At 39.5% G+C, this 23759-nt stretch overlaps 1 protein-coding gene and 1 long non-coding RNA gene across 4 annotated transcripts in view; one reads left to right on the top strand and one right to left on the bottom strand.

Annotated features, from left to right (window-relative positions):
* The window catches only part of LOC133660203 (CUB and sushi domain-containing protein 3-like), a 616484-nt gene that overhangs the window by 411958 nt on the left and 180767 nt on the right, over positions 1-23759 (top strand). For all 3 annotated transcript variants that reach the window (XM_062063483.1, XM_062063482.1, XM_062063484.1), the window contains exons 43-46: positions 555-732; positions 17889-18034; positions 18454-18534; positions 20017-20130. In XM_062063483.1, the coding sequence (XP_061919467.1) occupies positions 555-732; positions 17889-18034; positions 18454-18534; positions 20017-20130 (519 nt within the window). The remainder of the gene's footprint in view (positions 1-554; positions 733-17888; positions 18035-18453; positions 18535-20016; positions 20131-23759) is intronic.
* LOC133660716 (uncharacterized) lies at positions 2230-3073 on the bottom strand. Its single transcript, XR_009827875.1, has 4 exons — positions 2824-3073; positions 2592-2698; positions 2427-2499; positions 2230-2361 (listed from the first exon to the last, which is right to left on the bottom strand). It is a non-coding gene; the product is annotated as an uncharacterized LOC133660716 (long non-coding RNA).

Genomic DNA, 23759 nt, shown 5'->3' with positions numbered 1-23759 from the left:
CAGCCCATTATATTGATATATGAAGCATTTGCAAGTCTTTATTGTCAGGCCAATCAAGCCTGCCTCTTGTAAAACTCAAGGTGAATTCTCATATGTTGCCCAGGGTTGGTACATTATGACTTCCCCTTCACTTGTTTAGTGATGCCATGACATACACAAGTAACTTTTAAGGTTTACAACATAGTTTGGTGTTTTTAAGAGGGGGGTAAATAGTTGTAATTTAGTTTCATTTGCACTGTAAGACACCGCACACATTGTGTGTTTATAATACTTGTATGTACTGCAGCGCAGTGTTTTGACTTTTAGTCCCAGTTCAAAGTAAAAAATCAACTCAAGCCCTCTGTAGTACAGAAGAGTTTTAGTGTCAGAACCACTCTGTCATTATATTCACAGCAACTAGTAGCTGCCACCCCCTGCAGTTGTATTCTCACAGATGCTGTACTATACTCATTTCCTCAGTGATGGCCCAATAACCTATTTTATTAACACTGTTAGCATTTGCAAAACATAACCTAAATATATTTGTTGCATTATACTCATTTCCATATTTCCAGCTTTGTGTGGTGGGAATACAACATCAATGAATGGCACTATTTATTCCCCTGGACACCCGGCTGAATACCCACATTTCCAGGACTGCATGTGGACTGTCAGAGTACCGCCTGGTTATGGCATATACATCAATTTCTCCATTATCAATACAGAGCCAATCTATGACTACATCACTGTTTGGTAAGTCCTTATTTTTCTCTTATTTAGTCACGTGGCTTTTTCGGACATGTTTACTTCCGGTGAACGAATTTGGCTACTGTGCAGCAAACAGTGTGCAAACTATCTGAGTATGCAAGGGGTCTCGAGCTGACCGCTAAAAGCAGATACGAGCCAAAAATCAAACCATGCAATACAATCTATCCCTATACGTTATCAAAAAAAAGGTGTGTCGAGTGATCTCAAGAATTATCTGTTGGGTGCGTTCCCAGACATGTCAAACTATCTAGTGCTTCAGACATCATTCTGCACGGCAAAACAAATGTACAATATACAAACAATGTATTTGTGTGTGGCTTGGTCAAGGACATTTGTATCTAGACTCTACAGGATAACATCTTGGATCTGTTTTGCCTGGGTAAGGTTGCATTTCATGATTTCACTTTGGTGTCTTGTGTAGAAGTGTCCTTGTAAACAAATTGTGAGTTGCACTCGATAGCCTTGAGTCACTGTTTTTCATTTTCCCATTGTCTTAATCACTCGTGAAAATAATTGGTGACACCACTGAAAATCCGGCTGGTTGCGAAGGAAGATGGAGAAGTGATCACAGCTCACTGTAACTGCATAGAGCGAGTAAGTTGTGGCCATGTCACCTTGTTGTTGTTACACGGGTCGCTACGACAAATGCGTGGTTTTCCCCGTCTTTATTAATTTATAAATAGAGATGACAACAACCGTGTATGCGCTGAAAGTTTCATTCATGATTGCTGCATTTAGTGAAAGCTTAACTCTTAGGTTTTGCTCACATTTGCTTTCTTTTTATTTATACTTGCCATGTTGGTGCTTTACGAAACACTTGTAGCAACAATGTGTTTAAATAATTTGGACACAAGATAAAATACAAATAATATCAAGATAATATTCACATGGTAAATACTAAACATTAAAAGTATATCAAACAAACCTTGAACAAAGTGATCACTGCAAGCAAACTCCTAAATGTTTCGTCCTCTTGCACTCTTTTGCCCTTCTTGATTACCTGTCGAGGAACTCTGAAGAAACGTGTGTACTTTTCGCGATTTGAACGGTTCCAACATCCATCCATCCATTTTCTACCGCTTATCTCTTTCGGGGTCGCGGGGGGTGCTGGGGCCTATCTCAGCTGCAATCGGGCGGAAGGCAGGGTACACCCCCCAGGTAACAAGGGAACGTTATGTGAACGTTATGTGAACGTTAGGAGAACGTAGTGGCATTGTTCTGGGAACGTTAGTTTATAACGTTCAAAGAACGTTTGGTTGTGGAGTTCTTGCTTGGTTAGCAGAACGTTAGCCAAGAACGTTTGGCTAGAACGTTTAGGGAACTGTTTAGGAACATGCTATTTACATCTGTTTTTATGCTATATTGTCAGGAATAACACTCAAACAGAAATTTCAACAGAATTAATTATTTATTAGTGATAGTGATTTCAACAGAAATAATTCTTTATTAGTGATAACTATAATACAAATGGAATGGAATGCAGTGGTCTTGGTCGTGCGCGTCAGTGTATCCTGCCCCTTCTTGGTTCTCTTCCTGGAAGTAAATCCATCCATCCATCGTCTTCCGCTTATCCGAGGTCGCGGGGGCAGCAGCCCAAGCAGGGAAACCCAAATCCTGGAAGTAAATAATTATCACAAATACAACAAAGACAGCACTGGCATAATTACTTTATCATTTACCTCTCATCTCACTCTGTTCTTTTGCTTGTTTCTTTTTCCTTTTTTGTCCTCCCTCTTAATTCCTCCTCTTCTCCTGCAAGTAGTTATAATTGCAAATTCAAAAGACATGCAGTGGAACTTCAATAAAATGGAATTCAAAATTGGGATATCTTATCTTCTCTGTACCTCAAATTTTGAACCTCCCTTTCGAAAAGTGGCCAGTTTCAGGACCTCTCCAAGCTCACAATCCACTTCAGCTGTGGTCGTCTGCTTGTAAACACCCCTGCATGCCTCTGCAATCACCAGCACAATTTAAAATTCCCTTTAGAATAAATACTGTAATAATAACAGCTAGATCGACCTTGTGAGCATACACGCAACATATGTTCAAAGATGCAAACCTATTATTAACACTTACTATTTATTATTCTGTAAAGGGGCAAGTCCTCAAACGCCACTTTTCCTGACTTTCCATGGAGGCCAAGCTGCTCCAGGACTTTGTTTGTGGCAATTTTCCTCAGCATTGTCCTCACCGTGTCTGCCAAATTCTGCCCACCAAGAGCAGTAAGAGCTTTCACCTATACAAATAAATAAACAACAATATTGTACTTGATTAGAAATTGTTTTTTGATAACTGAGCAAGATATTTTTGCAGTGGGGAATTAAAAGTAATTACCAGCTGCTTTCTGAGCAGAAGATCAGTGTAGAGCCGTTCACAGAAGGCCTTCAGCTGCTCAAGAGTCTCGAAAGGCTTATCAATGAGGCAGCATTCAAACCATATCACTGACGGGGCAAATTATTGTTTAACTAGGCTACAGATAAATCCACCCTTCTTCAGAAGTCATTTGTTGGTCTTTGGTCAGTTTGGAAACTTTATAACAGCCAACCTGCCAACCTCACGGAGCAGCTTCAATTGTGCATGCGTGCGGTCTTCTTCTTCTTCTCCTTCTTCTTCTTCTTCTTTTGATTTTTATGGCGGTTGGCAAGCAACCTTGTGTGTGCATTACCGCCACCTACTGTGCGTGCAGCCTTGACTCAGCCGGTGTCAGATTGTTCACAAAACACAACACTTTCGCAGAAAGTTAGGGAAACGTTACAACATACTGTATAAAAAGTACATTTGCGAAAAAAAACACTTATAAAAGCCTAACAGTTGCTGTTTCCATTGCAGGCAAATTATATTTGGTATATAGATGAGAACGTTCTAAGAACGTTCTAAGAACGTTCTTGGAACTAAGTTTTTGATATGTTCTTAGAACATTCTTAGAACGTTCTCATCTTGCATAACCAAAAGAGAACCATACAGTAACGTTACGTTAACGTTAGGTGTTACCTGGGCCTGGACAAGTCGCCACCTCATCTCAGGGCCAACACAGATAGACAGACAACATTACACACTAGGGCCAATTTAGTGTTGCCAATCAACCTATCCCCAGGTGCATTTCTTTGGAGGTGGGAGGAAGCCGGAGTACCCAAAGGGAACCCACGCAGTCACGGGGAGAACATGCAAACTCCACACAGAAAGATCCCGAGCGCAGGATCGAACCCAGGACCTTCGTATTGTGAGGTTCCGACAGCTTAACAAAATGCAAACATTGAACATTTTTCTTCGGGAAACGCAAAATGCTGCCCAGAACGCTTTGAAACAGACACTCGATTGACCACTACTTCGGATCCCACATATTAAATGAGCCGGACGTGACGTCAGGTCAATACAAAGAATAACTGCTAATAGAGCTGCAAAATCAACTATAATGTGTTGCCCCAGTGAAACAATCACTGATTAGCATTGAGAAACAACTTGTAATGATACGACCTTTGACCTAACCTATCATTGCTAATCAATGGGGATCACTCTCAAGTTAAGCATAATTATCCCTGAAGGTTTGACAAAGAAGAGTTGATAATAGCCACAAATGCAGCACTCAAGGATCATGTGTCTACCAACCTGACATTTGACCTCATCCATCCTTATTCCAATTGGGTGAAATATGTAGGGTTCTTTATTGTCTCACTCACACAGCTGTGGTGGGTAAGATTGTTATTTATTTTTACAGATGTATTTTCCTCACACACTCAAGCTGTGTGAGGAGATCAGAGAAATATCTTCCACAACAAGCTAAACTCATGGTGACAATTTGAAAGGAACTCATCACTCAGTGAATAAAGCATTTGCAATCTGACTTATTTTTTTGTACTACCACAATACTAGAATGTTTTCCTTTTCTCTTGATCTTTGTTGTTCTACACTGCTTTAGTTTGCCTAAGACAACTGCCCTCATGGGACATAGACAACAGCAATGCCTCTATAGGCGTCTATAGATTACCTACCTTTGATGATATGGCAGAAGGGAGATGCTGGCAACTGCTGCTTTCACATAAAAACACATTAACGCGTTGTCCTCTCATGGCCACATTTCACTTCCCTGACTGTTGTCTCCCATTTTGCTGATCACTCTGAAATGAAACTACAGGGAGCTTTTTTTAAATTTATTTATTTTTTTAATATATGAGATATTAAGGGAACACACACACATGCTGGAATGCATTTAGTATACATCAATCAAGTGAATGAGACAGCCCTGTGAAAGTACCTGTAATGAAATGCTATTCTCTTACAAAGAAATAGTGTTTATACATCAGGCAGTCTTTTCACATTTATCTTTCTTTTCTCGTTTGAGAAAAGTGACCTCCCACACATTCTCTAAATTATACTGGCATTACTTCCCAGATGTAGAAATGTATCTAATTAAAAAGGGACAGCACCTTCCATAAGTAGCTGATTAAAAAGTTACCTGACAGACACCCACCTTTTTAATTTGGTACAATTTTAAAGTATATGTTGCATTAGTGAGATAGTATGTAGTTTAATAGGAGTACTGCAAGTAATAGTAATAAGTAGCACATCAGTTTAAAAGGACCTATGTTACCGAGTACACTAAAAAACTAAATTTGTTGGATTTATTTAATGGGAAACGGCACTATTTTGAAATGTTACCTATCATCCACAATCCTTACGTAAGACAAAACACATGTCTTTCCTATTTCTGTACATTCTAAGTAACTGCTAGTATGAGGCGGATACCAATGCATGTGTATGGGGTTACTGTAATCTGCTTATAAAACACTTATAAAATATCCAAATACAGCCAACAACACTACATTTACCATCCATATAGCACTGGTAATGTAGAGCAAAAACTAAGGAAAGGGACAAGCGGTACAAAATGGGTGGATGGATAGTAAACTTAATCATATTCAATAATTATATTAAACTTGCTTACAGTTGAACATGATAAAACTTGTCAAATGATATGAAACCATGTGTTAATCACAAAGATTGGTGCCAAAGATTAAATCAGGCTGATTACAAAAATAAATATGAATCAAATACACTGCAAAAGATGGGACTCATAAAAACTGATGAAAATTATTTTACATACAATTACGCATGGCTAAAATAAACACATTTTAATAAATTAATAATTAATCATATTTTAAATAAACTATCAATAAATCAACGTTTACCGAGTAGATACGCTTAATAACGTGAGAAAATCCTCAACAACCAGCTTCCTGGTTGCAGCCAGAAACTTAAAACCAGACTCACCAACATCAACATCAAGGAGGGTGACTCCCTCATTACAGACAAAATGGAGGTAGTAAGCAGACTTAACACCTTTTTCACCAGCATAGCCACAACTCTAGTCAACAATCTGTCCCACCACTCTGGTCGCTTTGGTGTAGAACACATTAAAGCCTTCTACAGAAAGCTAGGAGTATCCAACAACGATTTCAAATTAGAAATGGTCTTAGCTGAAGAGGTGCTTAAAAAATTGAGCGCGCTCCACCCAAACAAGGCCACAGGCTTTGACAATATCCCCTCCAGATTCCTCAGGGACTCTACCACCACCATTGCCCCAATCATCACGCACATAATAAACCTCTCAATTACACAAGGCCAAGTACAAAAAGATTTCAAGATAGCAAGAGTAACTCCCCTCTTTAAAAAAGGAAGCAAATTAGAACCTGGCAACTACCGACCTGTTTCTATTCTCAGTTCCATTTCGAAAGTAATGGAGAAAATAGTTTATGAACAGGTCGATAGTTACCTTGCCACTAATAAACTCATGTACAAATTCCAATCCGACTTCAGAACTAACCACTCCACTGACACATGCCTTCTCTATCTGACCGACCACATCAAACATGAGGTGGACGCGGGCAAATACTGCGGCATGGTCATGCTGGACCTTCAGAAGGCCTTTGACACCGTTAACCACGCTATACTGTTGGATAAGCTCAGAGCAATCGGATTTGATAAAACCTCATCGAGCTGGATGCAATCTTACTTGGAGGGGAGGAAACAGGTGGTAGAAGTGAACGGCACCGTGTCCCCCCCGCTCAGTAAGCTGTGGAGTCCCCCAAGGCAGTATATTAGGGCCTTTACTGTTCCTAATATACATAAACGACATGTCATCAGCATGCGACTGTGAATTGTTCTTGTTTGCGGATGACTCGGCCCTGCTGGTATCCGGCAAAGACAAGTCACAGGTGGAGAAAATCCTCAGTGCTGAACTCTGTAGAATTTGCACCTGGCTCGCTGACAACAAGCTATCCATACACTTGGGTAAAACGGAATCCATCATATTTGGGTCCCACATCAACCTTAAGAAAGTCAGTGACTTCACTATAAAAGTGGGTGACATTGTTATCAACAGGAAAGATGAGGTCACCTACCTAGGTTCCATTCTAGAGGCTAATCTGTCCGGTGATAAAATGGCAACCAAGGTCATCAAAAAGGTCAACCAACGAACAAGATTTCTCTATAGAATATCTTCTCTGGTCAACAAAAGCACCATGAAGATTCTAGCGGGAACTCTCATTCAACCCTTTTTCGATTACGCATGCACCTCCTGGTACCCTAGCACCTCCAAAACCCTCAAATATAGACTCCAAACATCCCAGAACAAGCTAGTCAGATTACTTCTAGACCTCCACCCCAGTTCACACCTCACTCCTACCCACTTCTCCAAAGTGGGCTAGCTCAGGGTGGAGGACAGAGTAAAACAACTTGCACTGAGCCTAGTCTATAAAATGCGCTACACCTACCTGATACCGAAGTACATGTCAAACTACTTCCTTAACGTAAATGGCCGCCATAATCACAACACCAGGGGGAGCTCCACTAACCACGTTAAACCCAGATTCCGATCTAACAAAGGTCTTAACTCATTCTCTTTCTATGCCACATCAATGTGGAATGCGCTCCCAACAGGTGTAAAAGAAAAGGCATCACTATCCTCCTTCAAAACCGCACTAAAAGAACACCACTTCCTGTCAATGAGAAAGGACGCAAAAGAATAAGGCTCCGCTTCTTCCTTTGAGACACTTGTGATTTAGGGCTATATAAATAAACATTGATTGATTGATTGATTCTGCTACCGGAGTTTTTTGTTAAATCTGAATATTTTGACCACTGATTTGCGATCACAGCCACAGGAGAGTACCCTGGCATCTTCCATCTGATTTTGGACAGTAGAGAGGCACTGATTCGCTGAAATAAGGCGAGTTGGAAGAGCCGTTAGCCTCAAGCCAAAGGCGCCTTGCCGCAGTTCAAAGCGGTTGCCTAGCAACCAAAAGCTACGGCGAGTTTACAGCTGTTTTAAAGTGAACCCGACGTCGCAGAGTGATATAAGTTGACAGGCTGACACCTCAAATTGATCTCTGAACGGCGCAAGATACAAAATTGTTGGAAAAAACAAGTTAAAGTGCCGCAAGTCGCCAAAGAAGCAACTGCCGTTAAGATACAAGAGGCTCTGACGTCAGCGACTGCTGCGATGCAAAAAGGTAAAGGAAAGATTGAAATCCCGAAACGTTCGGGGTCAGCTGACACAGAACACAACTGGGATCAAGATTTGAGGTTGGACACAGGACATGATGGGAATCAAGAAGCGATACTACAAAAACTTAACGAAATGAAAGAAGAAATGAAAGAAACGAAAGAAGAAATGAAAGAATATCTGAGAAAAATAACAGCAGAACACCAACAAGATGTGAAAAGTCTGCAGCAAAATATAGAAAATCTGCAATCTCAGAACAACAGAAGAAATAATGAAGCCACTGAAATGAGCAAACAAATGAAGATCCTTCAAGAAGACAACAACATGCTGAGGAATATCATAGATGAAATGGATCAGGACAAACGAATGAATGATATCATCGTGACAGGGCACCGAATTAAACCAAGATCCTATGTGAAAGCTGTGAATAATGAAGGTGAACCTGATGAAATGGATATGGTCTCAGCAGAACAGAAAGTGGTCAACTTTCTGCAATCAAAGGAAATTGAAATTGACATTAATACCATCGAAACATGCATCCCACTGAACGGAAGAAACAACAACGCCACTCCAGTCGTGCTTGTGAAACTCGTAAACAGAAAATCGAAAATGGCACTGCTGAGACAGGGTAAGAAGCTGAAGGGAACAAATGTGTACATGAATGAGCATCTCACAAAACGTAATGCTGGAATCGCCAAGAAAGCACGCGACTTGAGAAAGGAGGGAAAAATCCAGGGAACTTGGAGCGCCAACTGTAAAATCTACATCAAGCTGAATGGAGGTCCAGAAGCAAGAGTTATTGTTGTCCATGACATCAAGGACCTGGACAATTTTTAAAGTTGAAACAGTTTCCACAACAATGATGATAATGGACTCTGACAGAAAACAAACACCCAGCATGGACACTACTATGTTCCAAGGGACGACTAAACAAGAGGACCTACATTCAGGATTGCATCCACCTACACTTATAGAGATTATTGAAACAACATCAAAGATTGTTGAACAAGAAAATATGGAACTAAAAAATTTCTGCAACAAAGATCACAAAAACCAGGATTTGGAAAATTATATAGATCCAGATACACATTTTTTCTCCCACATCAGTAATAATTGTTTTTATTATAAAGATGATCAATATAATAGCAACATTGAATGTGATAACAAATTGTCAATTATTCATTTTAATAGTAGAAGCTTGTATGCAAATTACAACAACATTAAGAACTTTTTGGAACACATCAACGAACCCTTCAAAGTGATAGCTGTCACAGAAACATGGATTGATGATAAAAAATGAATAGATTTTGATCTGGAAGGATATGAACTAAACTACATTAACAGAACCAACAAAAATGGAGGAGGAGTAGCTGTGTACGTGATGAAGAACCTGAACTACAAAGTGGTAAAAAACATGTCATTTGCTATAGATAATATCTTAGAATGTATAACCATTGAAATATGTCAGGAAAAAAGCAAAAAAAAAAATAATTAGTTGTATATATAGATCACCTAAGTCAAGTATAGAACAATTTGAAGAATGGATCAAAGCAACTTACATGGACAATGGTCAAAGAATAATGTTCTTATGTGGTGACTTTAATATTGACTTATTGAACCCCAACAAGCAAAAGTCTATTGATGACTTCATTGATACAATGTACAGCATCAGTTTATATCCTAAAATCACAAAGCCAAGCAGAATCACAGCACACTGTGCCACGCTTATTGATAATATTTTTACCAATGATTTTGATAATAATACTACAAGTGGTCTACTTATAACCGACATTAGTGATCATCTGCCAGTTTTTACAATATATGATGGAAACTACAAGAAGAACATGGAAGACAAAAGGACATTTCGAAGACTGTGCACAGAGAAGAGGATGATTGCCTTTAAAATTGAGCTACAAAAGCAAGATTGGGACAATGTGTACAATGAAAAAGAGGTTGATGAAGCATATGAAAATTTCTTAAACAAGTTCATAATACTTTATGACAAACATTGTCCATGGATACAACTCAGTAACAAGCAGAGAAAGAATAATCAACCATGGATGACAAAATGATAAAAAAATGCTTGTAAGAAGAAGAATACACTATATAGGAAATGTATAGCACAAAAAACTACAGAGGCAGAAATTAAGTACAAAAAGTATAAAAACAAGTTAACAGACATAATACGATCATGTAGAAAATAATATTACAGTGAATTATTGGATAGGAACAAAAATAACATGAGAGCAACATGGGGCATCCTTAATAGCATTATCAAAATGGCACAAAGAGGGACTACCCCCAATACTTCTTAGATGGAAATAAAAAAAATGACAACATAAAGGAAGTAGTTGAAAGCTTCAATAATTATTTTGTAAATATTGGACCAAAATTGGAAGAAAGGATTCCAGACCCAGTTTCAATCGAGGACTATAATGATACCATAGAGCGAAATCCCAACTCCATGTTCCTCAGTAATGTGACACAGGAGGAAATAGTTACAATCGTGAAAAAATGTAAATCTAAGACTTCAACTGATTGTAACGGAATTGATATGGAAACGATAAAAAAGGTTATAGAAGAGATCCTAGGACCATTAATGTATATTAGTAATCTATCATTTCAAACAGGTATTTTTCCAAACAAAATGAAAATAGCTAAAGTTGCACCAATTTATAAGACTGGAGACAAACATCAATTTACAAATTAAAGACCTGTTTCTTTACTTCCACAATTTTCTAAAATCATTGAAAAACTGTTCAATAACAGAGAGTTTCATAAATAAAAATAGAATACTCGAAGAGAACCAATATGGATACAGAGCTAATGTTTCAACTTCAATGGCTTTAATTGAAATTACAGAAGAAATTACCAATGCAAAAATGTGCAGCAGCAGTGTTCATGGATCTAACTAAAGCATTTGACACTATTAATCACAATATTTTAATCAAAAAACTAGAACGATATGGCATCAGAGGGTTAGTCTTAAACTGGATAAGAAGTTATCTAACGAACAGGAAACAATACGTGAAGCTAGGCGAACACACGTCTACAACGCTAAATATATCCTGTGGTGTACCTCAGGGATCAATACTAGGACCTAAATTATTCAATCTCTATATAAATGACATTTGTAAAGTTACAAAAGATTTAAAGTTAGTACTATTTGCGGATGATACAACAGTGTTTTGTTCAGGAGAGAACACTCAGAAGTTAATACAAATAATAACAGAAGAAATTAACAAATGAAAAAGATGGTTTGACAATAACAGACTATTGTTGAATCTCAGTAAAACTAAAATAATGCTATTTGGTAACAGTAGAAGAGAAAGTCAAACACAAATACAAATAGACGGAAAATAAATTGAAAGAGTAAATGAAACCAAATTTCTAGGTATAATGATTGATGATAAATTGAACTGGAAATCTCACGTAAAAAATATACAACATAAAGTAGCAAGAAACACGTCAATAATGAATAAAGCAAAACATGTTCTAGACAAAAAATCACTTCATATTCTCTACTGCTGACTAGTGTCACCATATCTGAGTTACTGTGTAGAAATATGGGGAAATAATTACAAAAGTACACTTCATTCATTAACGGTGTTACAAAAAAGATCAGTTAGAATAATACATAATGTTGGATATAGAGAAAATACAAATCCTTTATTTATTGAATCAAAGATACTGAAATTCCTCGACATAGTGAATTTGCAAACAGCTAAAATTATACACAAAGCAAACTATAACCTGCTACCCAAGAATATACAACAATTATTCTCAAAAAAAGAGGAGAAATATAATCTTAGAGAAAAATGTAATTTAAAACATTTGTATGCACGTACAACACTTAAAACCTTCAGTATATCAGTATGTGGAATTAAATTATGGAATGGATTAAGCAAAGCAATCAAACAATGTACTAATATGATCCACTTCAAGAAACTCTTCAAACTTAAAGTGTTTACAAAGTACAAAGAAGAAGAACCATGATAAACATTCTGAATTTATTTAATTCATCCATTCTTTCACTCTCAAAATAATCTTACTTATCTCATCATATGAAATGTAACTTACTTCACCAATTATTATTTATCTATTTATTTTTATTGTGATTACTTATGGAGTACATTGTGAATAAATTGAGAACAGGAAGTGAACAAAAAAGTTTAGCAACTGTTATGTAAAAGAAAAGGGGTAGGATTAAATAAGCTCTGCTTCTTCCTACTCCTTTTCGAACATGTTGAAAAGAGAAATTGGAAATTGTGATGTATCATGTGGTATGCTTGCATGTTCGAAATAAACTCAAACTCAAACACCTCCAGGCAACTGCAACCCTAAACAACTGCATGTGTGCCCAATTGTCTTGGGTGTGATGATGTAATGTTTTTTATAGACTGTGGCCGATCTGCAAAAGTTCGACTCCAGGTGTCGTTGAGGAGGTCAAAAGCGTCCATCATTGAGGTGTCCTCGGGGGTGTTTTTCAGAACAGCCTGTTCCTGTTGTTCACAGCGTCAAGGCCATTCGAGGGAGTCAAATCGTAGATTAGGATGTTTGTTTTCCACGAGCAGACAAAAAACAATGACTTGTCTGTTCTTTTTGACCATGCTGGCTTCTCTCAAATTCAATTAAATTTTCATTTTCACCAAGCTTCTCCATGATGTGATCCATCTTGCGATTCAGTTCAGAAATCGCCGCAGTCTGTGTTCCCACAGCCCTGCCCAAACCTTCCATTGCGATGAACAGCCTTTGGGCTCCTTGAGTGGCTGCCATCGTCTTACGAATTTGACGATACACCAGAGCAATGCCCAGCCCAATCAGCAGGTTCCCCTGATGCACAGAAGAGTGGTCCACCCTGGGTTCAGACTTGGAACAGCTAGCGCCTCCTCCGTGGAAACTGATCCGTGTGTGGAGAGGGGGGCAGAGCAGAATAGAGAAAGGGCAGATCTACTGGTCTAAAAAATGGGTCTGTTTAAAGGCTAGGGTGTATAAATTAGTTTTAAGATGGGACTTGAATGCTTCTACTGAGGTAGAATCTCATACTGTTAGAGTACTGGTTCTCGCCGGGAAAAGGGTGGAGTAGCATCTCCGGGTTGGGGAGGAGATCTTGCCCCAAGTAGAGGAGTTCAAGTACCTTGGAGTCTCGTTCAAGAGTGCGAGAAGAGTGGATCGTGAGATCGACAGGCGGATCGGTACGGCGTCTTCAGTGATGCGGTCCCTGCATCAATCCGTCGTGGTGAAGAAGGAGCTGAGCCGGAAGGCAAAGCTCTCAATTTACCAGTCAGTCTACGTTTCCATCCTCACCTATGGTCATGAGCTTTGGATTATGACCGAAAGGACAAGATCATGGGCACAATCAGCCGAAATGAGGTTCCTCCGTCGGGTGGCGGGGCTCTCCCTGTCATTTGGGAGGGGCTCAAAGTAAAGCCGCTGCTCCTCCACATCAAGAGGAGCAAGATGAGGTGGTTCGGGAATCTGGTCAGGATACCCCACGGACGTCTCCCTAGGGAGGTGTTTAGGGCACATCCAACAGATAGAAGGCCATGGGGAAGACCTAGGACACTTTAGGGAGATTATGTGTCCCGGCTGGCCTGGGGATGCCTCGGGATCCTGGGCGACGTAGCTGGGGAGAGATAAGTCTTGGCTGCTTTGCTTAGGCTGCTGTGCCAGCAACCCAACCTCGGATAAGCGGAGGAAGATGGATGGATGGAACATTAGCTTGCCTGTCTAGAAGGAAAATAACCACTTGCGCATCCAAGACTGGGCCGTAATGTCCTCCATCTTTAATACGCAGGACAAATATTTATTTGAGTTTTGGCTCTTCTTTGGTTTTTTTAAGACATCTTTCTTTTCTTCCTCTAATTTCCGTTTTTTTTTCTTTTAGCAGTATATGCTGTAATGGCAAGCGCAGGTATTGCGATCTTTCCAGGTGGGTGTTCGGCAGCCATGCTTTACTGCAAACAAGTTCCCACCGTACATGCCCTTCACTTTTTAGTTAAAGAATATAACTTAGGTATCCCAGCTTTAAATCAGTAATAATCTGGGAAGTAAGAAAGCAAAGAACATTATTGTCATTGCACAAGTACAACAAAATATAATTTAAAGCACAAACTCTTTTAAGAGCAGACACACATTGTACAGGAGGTTTCGCCACTCACGGCGCACTATAAAAGGTGAGAAAAAGGTTTACGCACGATGGGGGGAGCGAATGAGTAAAAAAAAAAAAGTCAATCCCAGACTGGGCTCTTATAGGGGGGTGCTCAGTCTGGGGCCAGGAAAAAAAAATGATAGGCACACATACTGTACACATGTTACAATACAGAAACCACAAGACTTGCAACAGGAGGGAAGGGGCCAGGGGCCTCCAGTGACAAAGCTGCGGGCTTTCTGGTGCGGCTCCAGCTGTCCATTGCTCATAAGTAGTTAAGCGGTGGCAAAGGCGTGGGACGGGGGTTAGAGTATGTGTGCATATGTGCAGCCCATGGTCCATGGTGTGTGTGTTATGTCTACAGGCCTGTAGTAGCTCTGCAGGCATGGCTACCAGAGTTGAACTCCCCAGGTGTTGTTGAAAGAGGGAGGGATTTCAGTGCGGGTATCACTGTGATGTCTCCTGGGATGTTTACAACACGGCCTTCACCAAAGACATTTGAGGGAGCCGAATTGAAGATAAGGATTGGTGTTTCCCAAGCGAGCAGACACATTCTGTATCTACATAAATCCATCCATCCATCCATCCATTTTCTACCGCTTGTCCCTTTCGGGGTCGCGGGGAGTCGCTGGAACCAATCTCAGCTGCATTCGGGCGGAAGGTGGAGTACACCCTGGACAAGTCGCCACCTCATCGCAGGGCCAACACAGATAGACAGACAACATTCACACTCACATTCACACACTATGGTCAATTTAGTGTTGCATATACATAAATATATTACAAAATGTATTTTTATAGCATACAGTGGCTATATAGAGTGTAATGACATGACATAAGGGAAATATGGCAGCCACGTGTTGTTGTGTGTGGCGATTCACTGTACTCGTAAATGAAAGAGCACGTCATACAGTAGGTTTTAAATTTGTGTATTAGTTTTAATCTTTATATTTATTTATATTATAAAATGTGGTGGTTATATTTGAGAGTAGGTGAAGAGTGATCACATTATAGTCTTTCTATGACTCAGCAAAGCTATGCTTGCGCGAGTGTACACGCATGGCCAACTGTGCCAGTCTCTGGCCCGGCTTTTCCAATCGTGCCAAGGGAGAAGACGTGTACCAACTATGGGTGCAGATAAGAGCACTCAGACTTGCCAAAATGCCAGATTTTAGTTTTAAGTGGGCATCAGCACGGGTTGACCGAGACCTTTTGGCTGTGAAGGCTGGAGACGCCTAGAGGACCAAAACATTGTTATTCAGCAAGGAAAGTTGCCCTTGAGCATTTCAATGCACTCCTAAACTGCTTACTGGCTTCGGCATTGCGCAGTATCAACACTTAATCCTTCCCCTTTGATTTATGTTGTTCCATGGATCAGATGTTCACACATGCATGGATGCCATGTGTATAATGTATTATTTATTTGTACACGCATTTAGCCCTGGTTGTACAGCTCCTTCTTACATGTTACCTATTGTCCCCCAGCTCATCGATCCTCCAGGATAGGTTAAACCATATGTGTGTTGTAATTATGCACCTGGACTCTCAGGTCCGAATGTACCGTATTTCCACAGAGAGGTGTTCTAGAGACAGTCTGGTAATTACAGTAGGTGTCTGAGCTATGTCTGCTGTCACGCTGAGAAGAGGCAGTGGTAAAGCAGATTGACTTTGTACTCCTCTCAAATATGTCTTCTCCATCTCTGACCCCAACCAGCACAGGCAGCTCATATCAACTGTTTGTATCCATAAATCACCTTCACCATCGCACTTAGCTCGATTTTGACGTGACATCTCAGAACAGTGTCACTTGTCAATTTCACACTTCTTTCAACACTTAGTTGGAGGACCTATAGAAGTTTCTTCAGCTCGGGCTGCAACTCCAACTGTCAAAGTGGATGCTGTCCAAGTGACTACTCAGAAACAGACATCTTGACAACATTCAGGGCTTTCAAGCTCGGATATCTCACCCACATCTGGCACTATGCCAAAATAAAATTTCACAGACTGTTCCTGCCGTACACTTTTAAACTTCTCAACTTCAGAGCACGCTTGCCTACTTCCATACTACGTTAGGATCGTGTGGTTTAGCAGTTCGTTAACAAGGGTGCTAGCCTATGTCAGTGAACAGGACATAGGCTGCCATCCACTGAGGTTTGATGCATTGCAGTGAGTAAAGGTTCACACTTAAGGTGTGTAAACTGCTATGCCAACAAAGCTTGGTTACAACAATAACCCTCATCATGATCCAATTATAAAAGGATTGCCATTACGTTGATTCGTTATATTAGGACTCTTTACTCTCACACTTAATAATAGCGCTAAAGATTGCCGAACAGAACCTTCATCCACATTCCTACATGGATATATTTATTTTGTGGCCTTCTTTTGTTAACATTGTCCTTTTCAAAAGTAAGTGTTGTAAAAAGCAAAACGCACAAATTTAAACATTGGAGTCTGGTTGAAATAAGGTTGCGTGAGTGATATGCTGTGACAATCAGTCCCTCAGGATTGAACGGGATTTTTCTTTTCTTTTGTAATTGATGCTGCCTAAAATGCATTATTTTCCGGCAGCTCCATTTAAAAGGTGCACAGAAGATGAGATACTTTGAGTTTTTTTTAAACTTTGCATAAACTTGTGATTTTTTTTTTACTCTGTGTCTTACTGAAAAGCGTGGTCACTGGTCACATTAAAAACACATTTCAAGAGCCTTTCTATTTAATCAGCATTCATTTTGGGAGTTTTAGCTCAATTTCAATTCTAAGGAAATTTCCTTACTCAGTCCCTTAGTTGTCAGACAGGACAAGAAAACAGTTATACTGTTAATTTTGGTGCCCTTTACAGGACAACACATAATCCGTCTATTGGCCTCACGTCTGGGGCCCGTTCCATCTGCTGGCATTTTTACACATGTGACTGTGGCCATCTTTTATTTTGAAGGCCTGACTTTACCGGCCACAGACTAATTTTGTTGACAACAATCGGGAACTTTTACAAAACGAGCTATTGTAGTGATTTTTGTTGACAAATGAGAGACAAATGGTGATTATTATTGTTATTGGCGCAGTTGACACGCAAAATTTGATTGACGAAAATGACGAGGATTGTCCAAAATGTTCAAGGGAGTTGCGGGAACTAGACCAATCTACAAGGATGCACATAATTCCTGCGCTGTGGTTGAATTTGCATGAATTGCTGCAATCGCAACATTCCAAATTCCTAGAGGGACTGGATGACATTGTATTTTTTTACAAATGATGGTTGAACCCTAAATCTTGTTTACCTTAAGACATTTGAGAGTTGGTTCCACTCCAATATTATTTCATTTTTAGTTTTTTTACAGTTGCACTAAGAATATTCAACTCCTGATTTGAAAAACGTCCAAAAGTTGAATGAAATACCTACATCATTCTGTTATTTTCTAACGTTTGTGTTATGTTGAGCTTTTTAAATAGTCTTTTGTTTTTTTGTCTGCTCATCTCACATTGCAGGGATGGACCTGACCAGACCTCGCCTCAGATCGGTCAGTTCAGTGGTACATCTGTACAGGAAACCGTCTCTACCACTGCCAACCAAATCCTCATCAAGTTCCACAGTGACTTCAGTACCAGTGGCTTCTTTGTGCTTAATTATTACGGTACTGTTTTCTTTTATTGTAGCCAAGCGAAGTCCATTTTGTACGTATATTTTACAAGGTCCTTTTTGTGTCAGATCTTTAGCTCTCCCATTACAACATAAAATAAGGGTGGGAGATTGAACTGATACTTCTATATTGTAACAATCACATTTTACATATTAGAAACGTCATTATTTGACTTTCCCCTTTTTTACATTAGCATGAGACATAGTTCATTTTTATCACAAATGAAGACTGCCTTTTTTGCTTATTTTTGACTGCTAATAAAACACTCATTTTGAAAAGAACTCGATTAAAAATAAAAATGTTCTTCATCCGAGCTAAATTAGTTAACTGGATTTCAATGTCATGAACAGTGAAAGGAAGCAAATTGCCATCTTATCAAGGTTCACTTATGATGTATGTCGCCTCTCCAACAGCATACCAACTGAGAACATGTCAGCCGCCGCCTCCTGTCGCTAACGCCACTGTTCTAACTGACGATGAGCACTTTGAAATAGGTTTGTGTTCTTTGCATATTTACTGACTTGTGGCCTAGGGTCATGACATCAATATTTAATCATAGGGTTGACAACGCCTTAAAAAATAAATGAGGGACATCGTGTTGGCAGGGCCAGCTGACCTAATTGTCGTTACACCTACCAGCGTGTGATATAGTATATATATATATATATATATATTTTTTTTTTTTATTTTTTTAATTTTTAATTTTTACTTTTTTTTTACATTTTTATACTACATTATACTATACTATACTTCCATCCCACAGCAGTTTGTGACCAGGCTGGTGACCATCATGAGGGAGAGGTGCCTGGTTGTTGTCGCTGTATAAGATTCTTCTACACATGAGCTTCCTCTTTGCTCCATGAATACATTGTTAAATTGCTCAATTGTCTTGTTTCTTCAAACAATTATTGAATCCACCAAATATCAAAAAAGAGCTAATGGCAGGCATTGGCTAAGAACATTTGGCCAACTTTTCATTGCGCAACTCAAGTATAAGCTCATCCCACAAATGCAAGTTCCTTACAAACTTAGAACCATTCAAAAGGGATACGAACAAGCTTTTCCAATGTCATATCCAAAATCCAGATATGAAAGTCCTTAATTGTGTGCTGTTTGACTCAAACCTTGTGTATTTATGTTTAAACATAATTAAGTTCAGATAAGTTATCTTTCAGTGCACAATTAACATAATAAATCATGTCTTTTGGCTTTTTCCCCATTAGGGGCCGTGTACAGCAGCAATACATTGGCAGGAGGATTTAACTTCATGTTTACTTCTAGATACCCTTATTGCCGCAACTTAGGCCGGGAATCGAACCCATGCCCTTTGCCCTCAAAATAACAGATTTGGTTACCTCTGCCTTTTTATTATCTCATTAGTGACAGAGCAGGAAAGGGTCGGGAGGAATATGTTTGCAGTAAAATGTCATATAAAGCGCTCTGTTATTCATCGATTCCATTAACATTTAACAGACTATTTTTGATTCTCACTGTAATATGGGACAAACAATACTTTTGTTTCAAAATAAGGAATGATTCCGTTTTTCAAGGCACAGTGGGCTACCGTAGTGCTGCATGGTTTGTTTGAATTATTTGTCGTGATTTAATCCCTCATGTTTTGTGTGAAGACCTTCGTCTGTGTTTTATTTTTAGCAATTCCCCTTTCTAGCCGTTCTTTCTTTTTGCATCTTGTCACCTATATTCATTGGAGGGCAGTGTCTGTGTGGTGGTGCGGAAATCAAACTGCACGTTGATTTATATGAAGTGCCTGAAGAGTGGATGTCATTGTTCATTAGAAAATGTGTTTTTGATTACTGTTCAGAGCGCTAGTGGTGAGGAAGAGGCAGCCTGTGCATGCGTGCCTTGAGTGTGAATTATGAGCATTTCCTCCCCCCCCCCCCCCCCCCCCGCCCACCTGTGACCTGTGTGTGTGTGTGTGTGTGTTTCTTTCTTTGCGGGCGTGAATGACCTCTCAGGAGACATTATTCGGTACTCGTGCCTGCCAGGCTTCACCTTGGTAGGCAGTGAGATTCTGACCTGTCGACTTGGAGAGCGGCTACAAATGGATGGACCCCCACCAGTCTGTCAAGGTTAGTTCCATTTAATGTCTGAGATTCTGTTTTTATATTTTCACTTTTTATATTTAAAAATATGCAGATTCAAATATAGTCAATGTCATTTGTGTGCATTTTACGTATATCAATTCACTTGTGCTGTTAAACAATTATCAGGTTTGTTGTATGTGAGTGTGTGTGTCTGTGTATGTGTGTGTGTGTGTGTGTGCGTGTTCACACACTTGACACCAGCCCGCCGAGGTTGGTTGCAGTCTGCAGCACCTCGACTGATGCATCATTTAACAGACAACCACCAGGGTGTCTTTTAGTAAGCTGTGGCATCAGCAGGTCTGTTAAGTCATTGACACTTGTAAAATAGACATTGCTGACCCAAGAACAAACTTTCATCCCCTAAGAACCTAAAACATTTAAAGACCAGCAGGCTTGTCAAACCAATGGTTGAGCCATGATGTGTTGAAATAAAAGTGGACGTCACATGTTTTTCATAGGAATGCTACAAAACATGTTTAAAAAACCCATAAGAGATGGGTTACAAATAATTTCCTGGTCGATAGAAATTATTCCTCAATAAAGCAATCTCTTATGTAGTCCTTTATTGGGTAGGAGAGCACATGTTTTGGGTCGTTTCTGGACAAAAGGGATCAACCACGACATGCATTTTGACAAACTCAGACTGTATTGTTGAAAATAATAACCATAATTACCTCCGTAATTAAGATAATAACCATAATTAACTCTGTAATTAACCATAATTACAAATCCTTGTATTATTTATTATGGTTTTCTTTCTTATTCATGCATTCTTGCTCACTGCAAAATCAAACCTATTCATTATTATTTTCAAATGGTTTACAAAGACCACCTCTAATGTCAGATAATAGCTAATATGTTGTCAAGGAAGTCTTACACAACTGCAAGACTATGATTTGCGATCATGTAAAATGCTTAAGTTTTGCAGTATGGTATTTCTTGTTAGAGCAATTACATTTAACTGTTACGCATAAAGCTACACATGGAAGGATGAAGTTAATCTTGTTAGAAACTTAGTCTATCCAGGGACCTAAAATGGCTGAATTTGTGGAAGATTTAAAAAAAAAAGTTGTGACATAAGTTGTGTTGTTTTAAGGGATTTATTTTTTTGCATCAGTTTGTCTTTTTACCAATATGCTATTAATATTTTACCGTGATGGCAAACGTCATGCCAAATATACGGATACCATGGTATTGTGTAATGTACGGCAATATATAATTGTGTGTATGATTCAAGATGGCTGAAGCAATGTTAGGAGTCTGTCCACAGCTTTGTTATAATCCCAACACACCAAAAGATAAAATAAAACAATGATTTAACAGCGCACTTCTTAATTGCCTGAGTTTTAACAAGGACGTAAACCTGTAACAAAAAGATGACGAACGCGAGGGCAGACTAAGAGTGTGTGGTAAAGTTGTGCTGATTGGATAAAATTGCAAGGACCCGAAAAAGTTATCTGAATCTGCGGAAGTTGATGCAATCACGACATAATAGCAAATTCCTGCAGGTACTGGAAGCTACAAAATACCTATGCCAGACATTTAAAGGGTGCCTCTAATGCTGACAACATTGGCACGTGTTTCATATTTCTGGACCTAAAATTGATGTCTACAGGTAAAATTCCCCCTAAATTAGACAAAAATGGGAATTTTAAGCTTTTTTTTCTAACAAGTGGGCGGGCCAGCATCAGCCTGTGGATGTCACTTGCAGAAGATTTTTGTGTAGTATGTGTTTAATAGCATCTTCATCCCGTATCACGTTATTTCTGAATGGAAAATATTTAAAAGACTCAAGCCAAATGCAATTCCGGAAATCAGGAGCGCCCTCGAAGGGAGATAGACTAAGTTAGAACCTGTGGAAAAACGTAGAAAGACATACGATAGGAAGAAAAGATAAGCCACTCGTATCCTATTGTGCGTCCTCTTCTACTGATGAAATGCCGAAAGAGCATGAGGAAACACGGGCTATGGTGTCTATGGACTAGGAGATGGAAAAGCAAGGAAGTCCAGAAATGGCGATTCTTTTATTGATTTATTTTTCTAATAATGTTAACCGTATCAGAAAAAAATAGGCAGTTAAGTGATCAAAAAAATTGTTTTACATGTGTTCATACACGCTGTCTATGTGGGAAAATGGGATTCTGCAGTTGACGTCACACAAAGAGGGGGCGGCATATCAAGTCTGGCGATGGAAAAGGGGCATTACAAGTACAATTACTTATCGATTACACAACAACTAATTGATATTATGGTAAATGACTGCCAGAGTCATTTCAGGAGTAAAAATACATTAAGAAAATGCGTTATTGAAATTTCTGTCAACTGGACGCTGTGGTTCCTTAAAAATGGACTAAGATGGGCATGCTTTTTATTTTTCATTCTATGTTCAATAATAGGTTTGAATCCGACGTACATTGTGCGCTAACCCCCAACGTGTTCTTGTCAGCTTTCCTTTGCAAGTGGTGAGACGACCAAATATGTTCAAGGATGAGGGAGGAAATTTAGATTTCCGTTTCTAAATTAACCTGTCAGTTTTAGAGATGAAAAGCCTGTTGAACTTTACAGGTCGAGCACAGCTTTACTTTTCAGTTATTTGTACTGCTAAGGCAATCAGTCATATAGCAGCTTTTGATCCCTCCGTGTCTGTGCAGTCGTTGACCAGCAGTGTTGGGAAGTCAAGTTGCTTTATCTATTGAGATCCAAGTTGTCAATCAAAATTACACAAAACAATATTAATTTGTTGAGTAGTTTGGCATACAGTAAAAATATGTTGCTGATCTGTTTTAGAGTTAACTAGCTATTGAAGTTAATACAATCGGTATGTTCCATCAATCAACCATGTTTATTTATATAGCCCTTAATCACAAATGTCTCAAAGGGCTGCACAAGCCACAAGGACATCCTCGGCTCAGATCCCACATCAGGGCAAGAAAAAACTCAACCCAACGGGATACAATGAGAAAGCTTGGAGGGGACCGCAGATGTGCGGGACCCACCCTGGGCAACCGGCGCAATGGATGTGGAGTGGATCTAGTTAATAGTGTGAGAGTCCAGTTCATAGTGAGGCCAGCAGGGGATCATCTTGAGTGGAGACAAGTCAGCAGCGCAGAGACGTCCCCAACTGATGCACAGATGAGTGGTCCACCCCGGGTCCCGACTTTGAACAGCTAGTGCATCATCTGTGGTCACCTGATAAACTCTCCATGCAGAAGAGGGGGGCAGAGTATACAAGTGAGTTTTAAGATGGGACTTAAATGCTTCTACTGAGGTAGCATCTCTAACTGTTACCAGGAGGGCATTCCATAGTACTAGAGCCCGAATAGAAAACGCTCTATAGCCCGCAGACTTTTTTTGGGCTCTAGGAATCACTAATAAGCCGGAGTTCTTTGAACGCAGATTTCTTGCCGGGACATATGGTACAATACAATCAGCAAGATAGGATGGAGCTATACCGTGTAGTATTTTATACGTAAGTAGTAAAACCTTAAAGTCACATCTTAAGTGCACAGGAAGCCAGTGCAGGTGAGCCAGTATAGGCGTAATATGATCAAACTTTCTTGTTCTTGTCAAAAGTCTAACAGCCGCATTTTGTACCAAATGTAATCTTTTAATGC

This window comes from Entelurus aequoreus, linkage group LG11, assembly GCF_033978785.1.
Source record: "Entelurus aequoreus isolate RoL-2023_Sb linkage group LG11, RoL_Eaeq_v1.1, whole genome shotgun sequence".
NCBI lineage: Eukaryota > Metazoa > Chordata > Actinopteri > Syngnathiformes > Syngnathidae > Entelurus > Entelurus aequoreus.
This window is presented reverse-complemented; position numbering and strand designations above follow the sequence as displayed.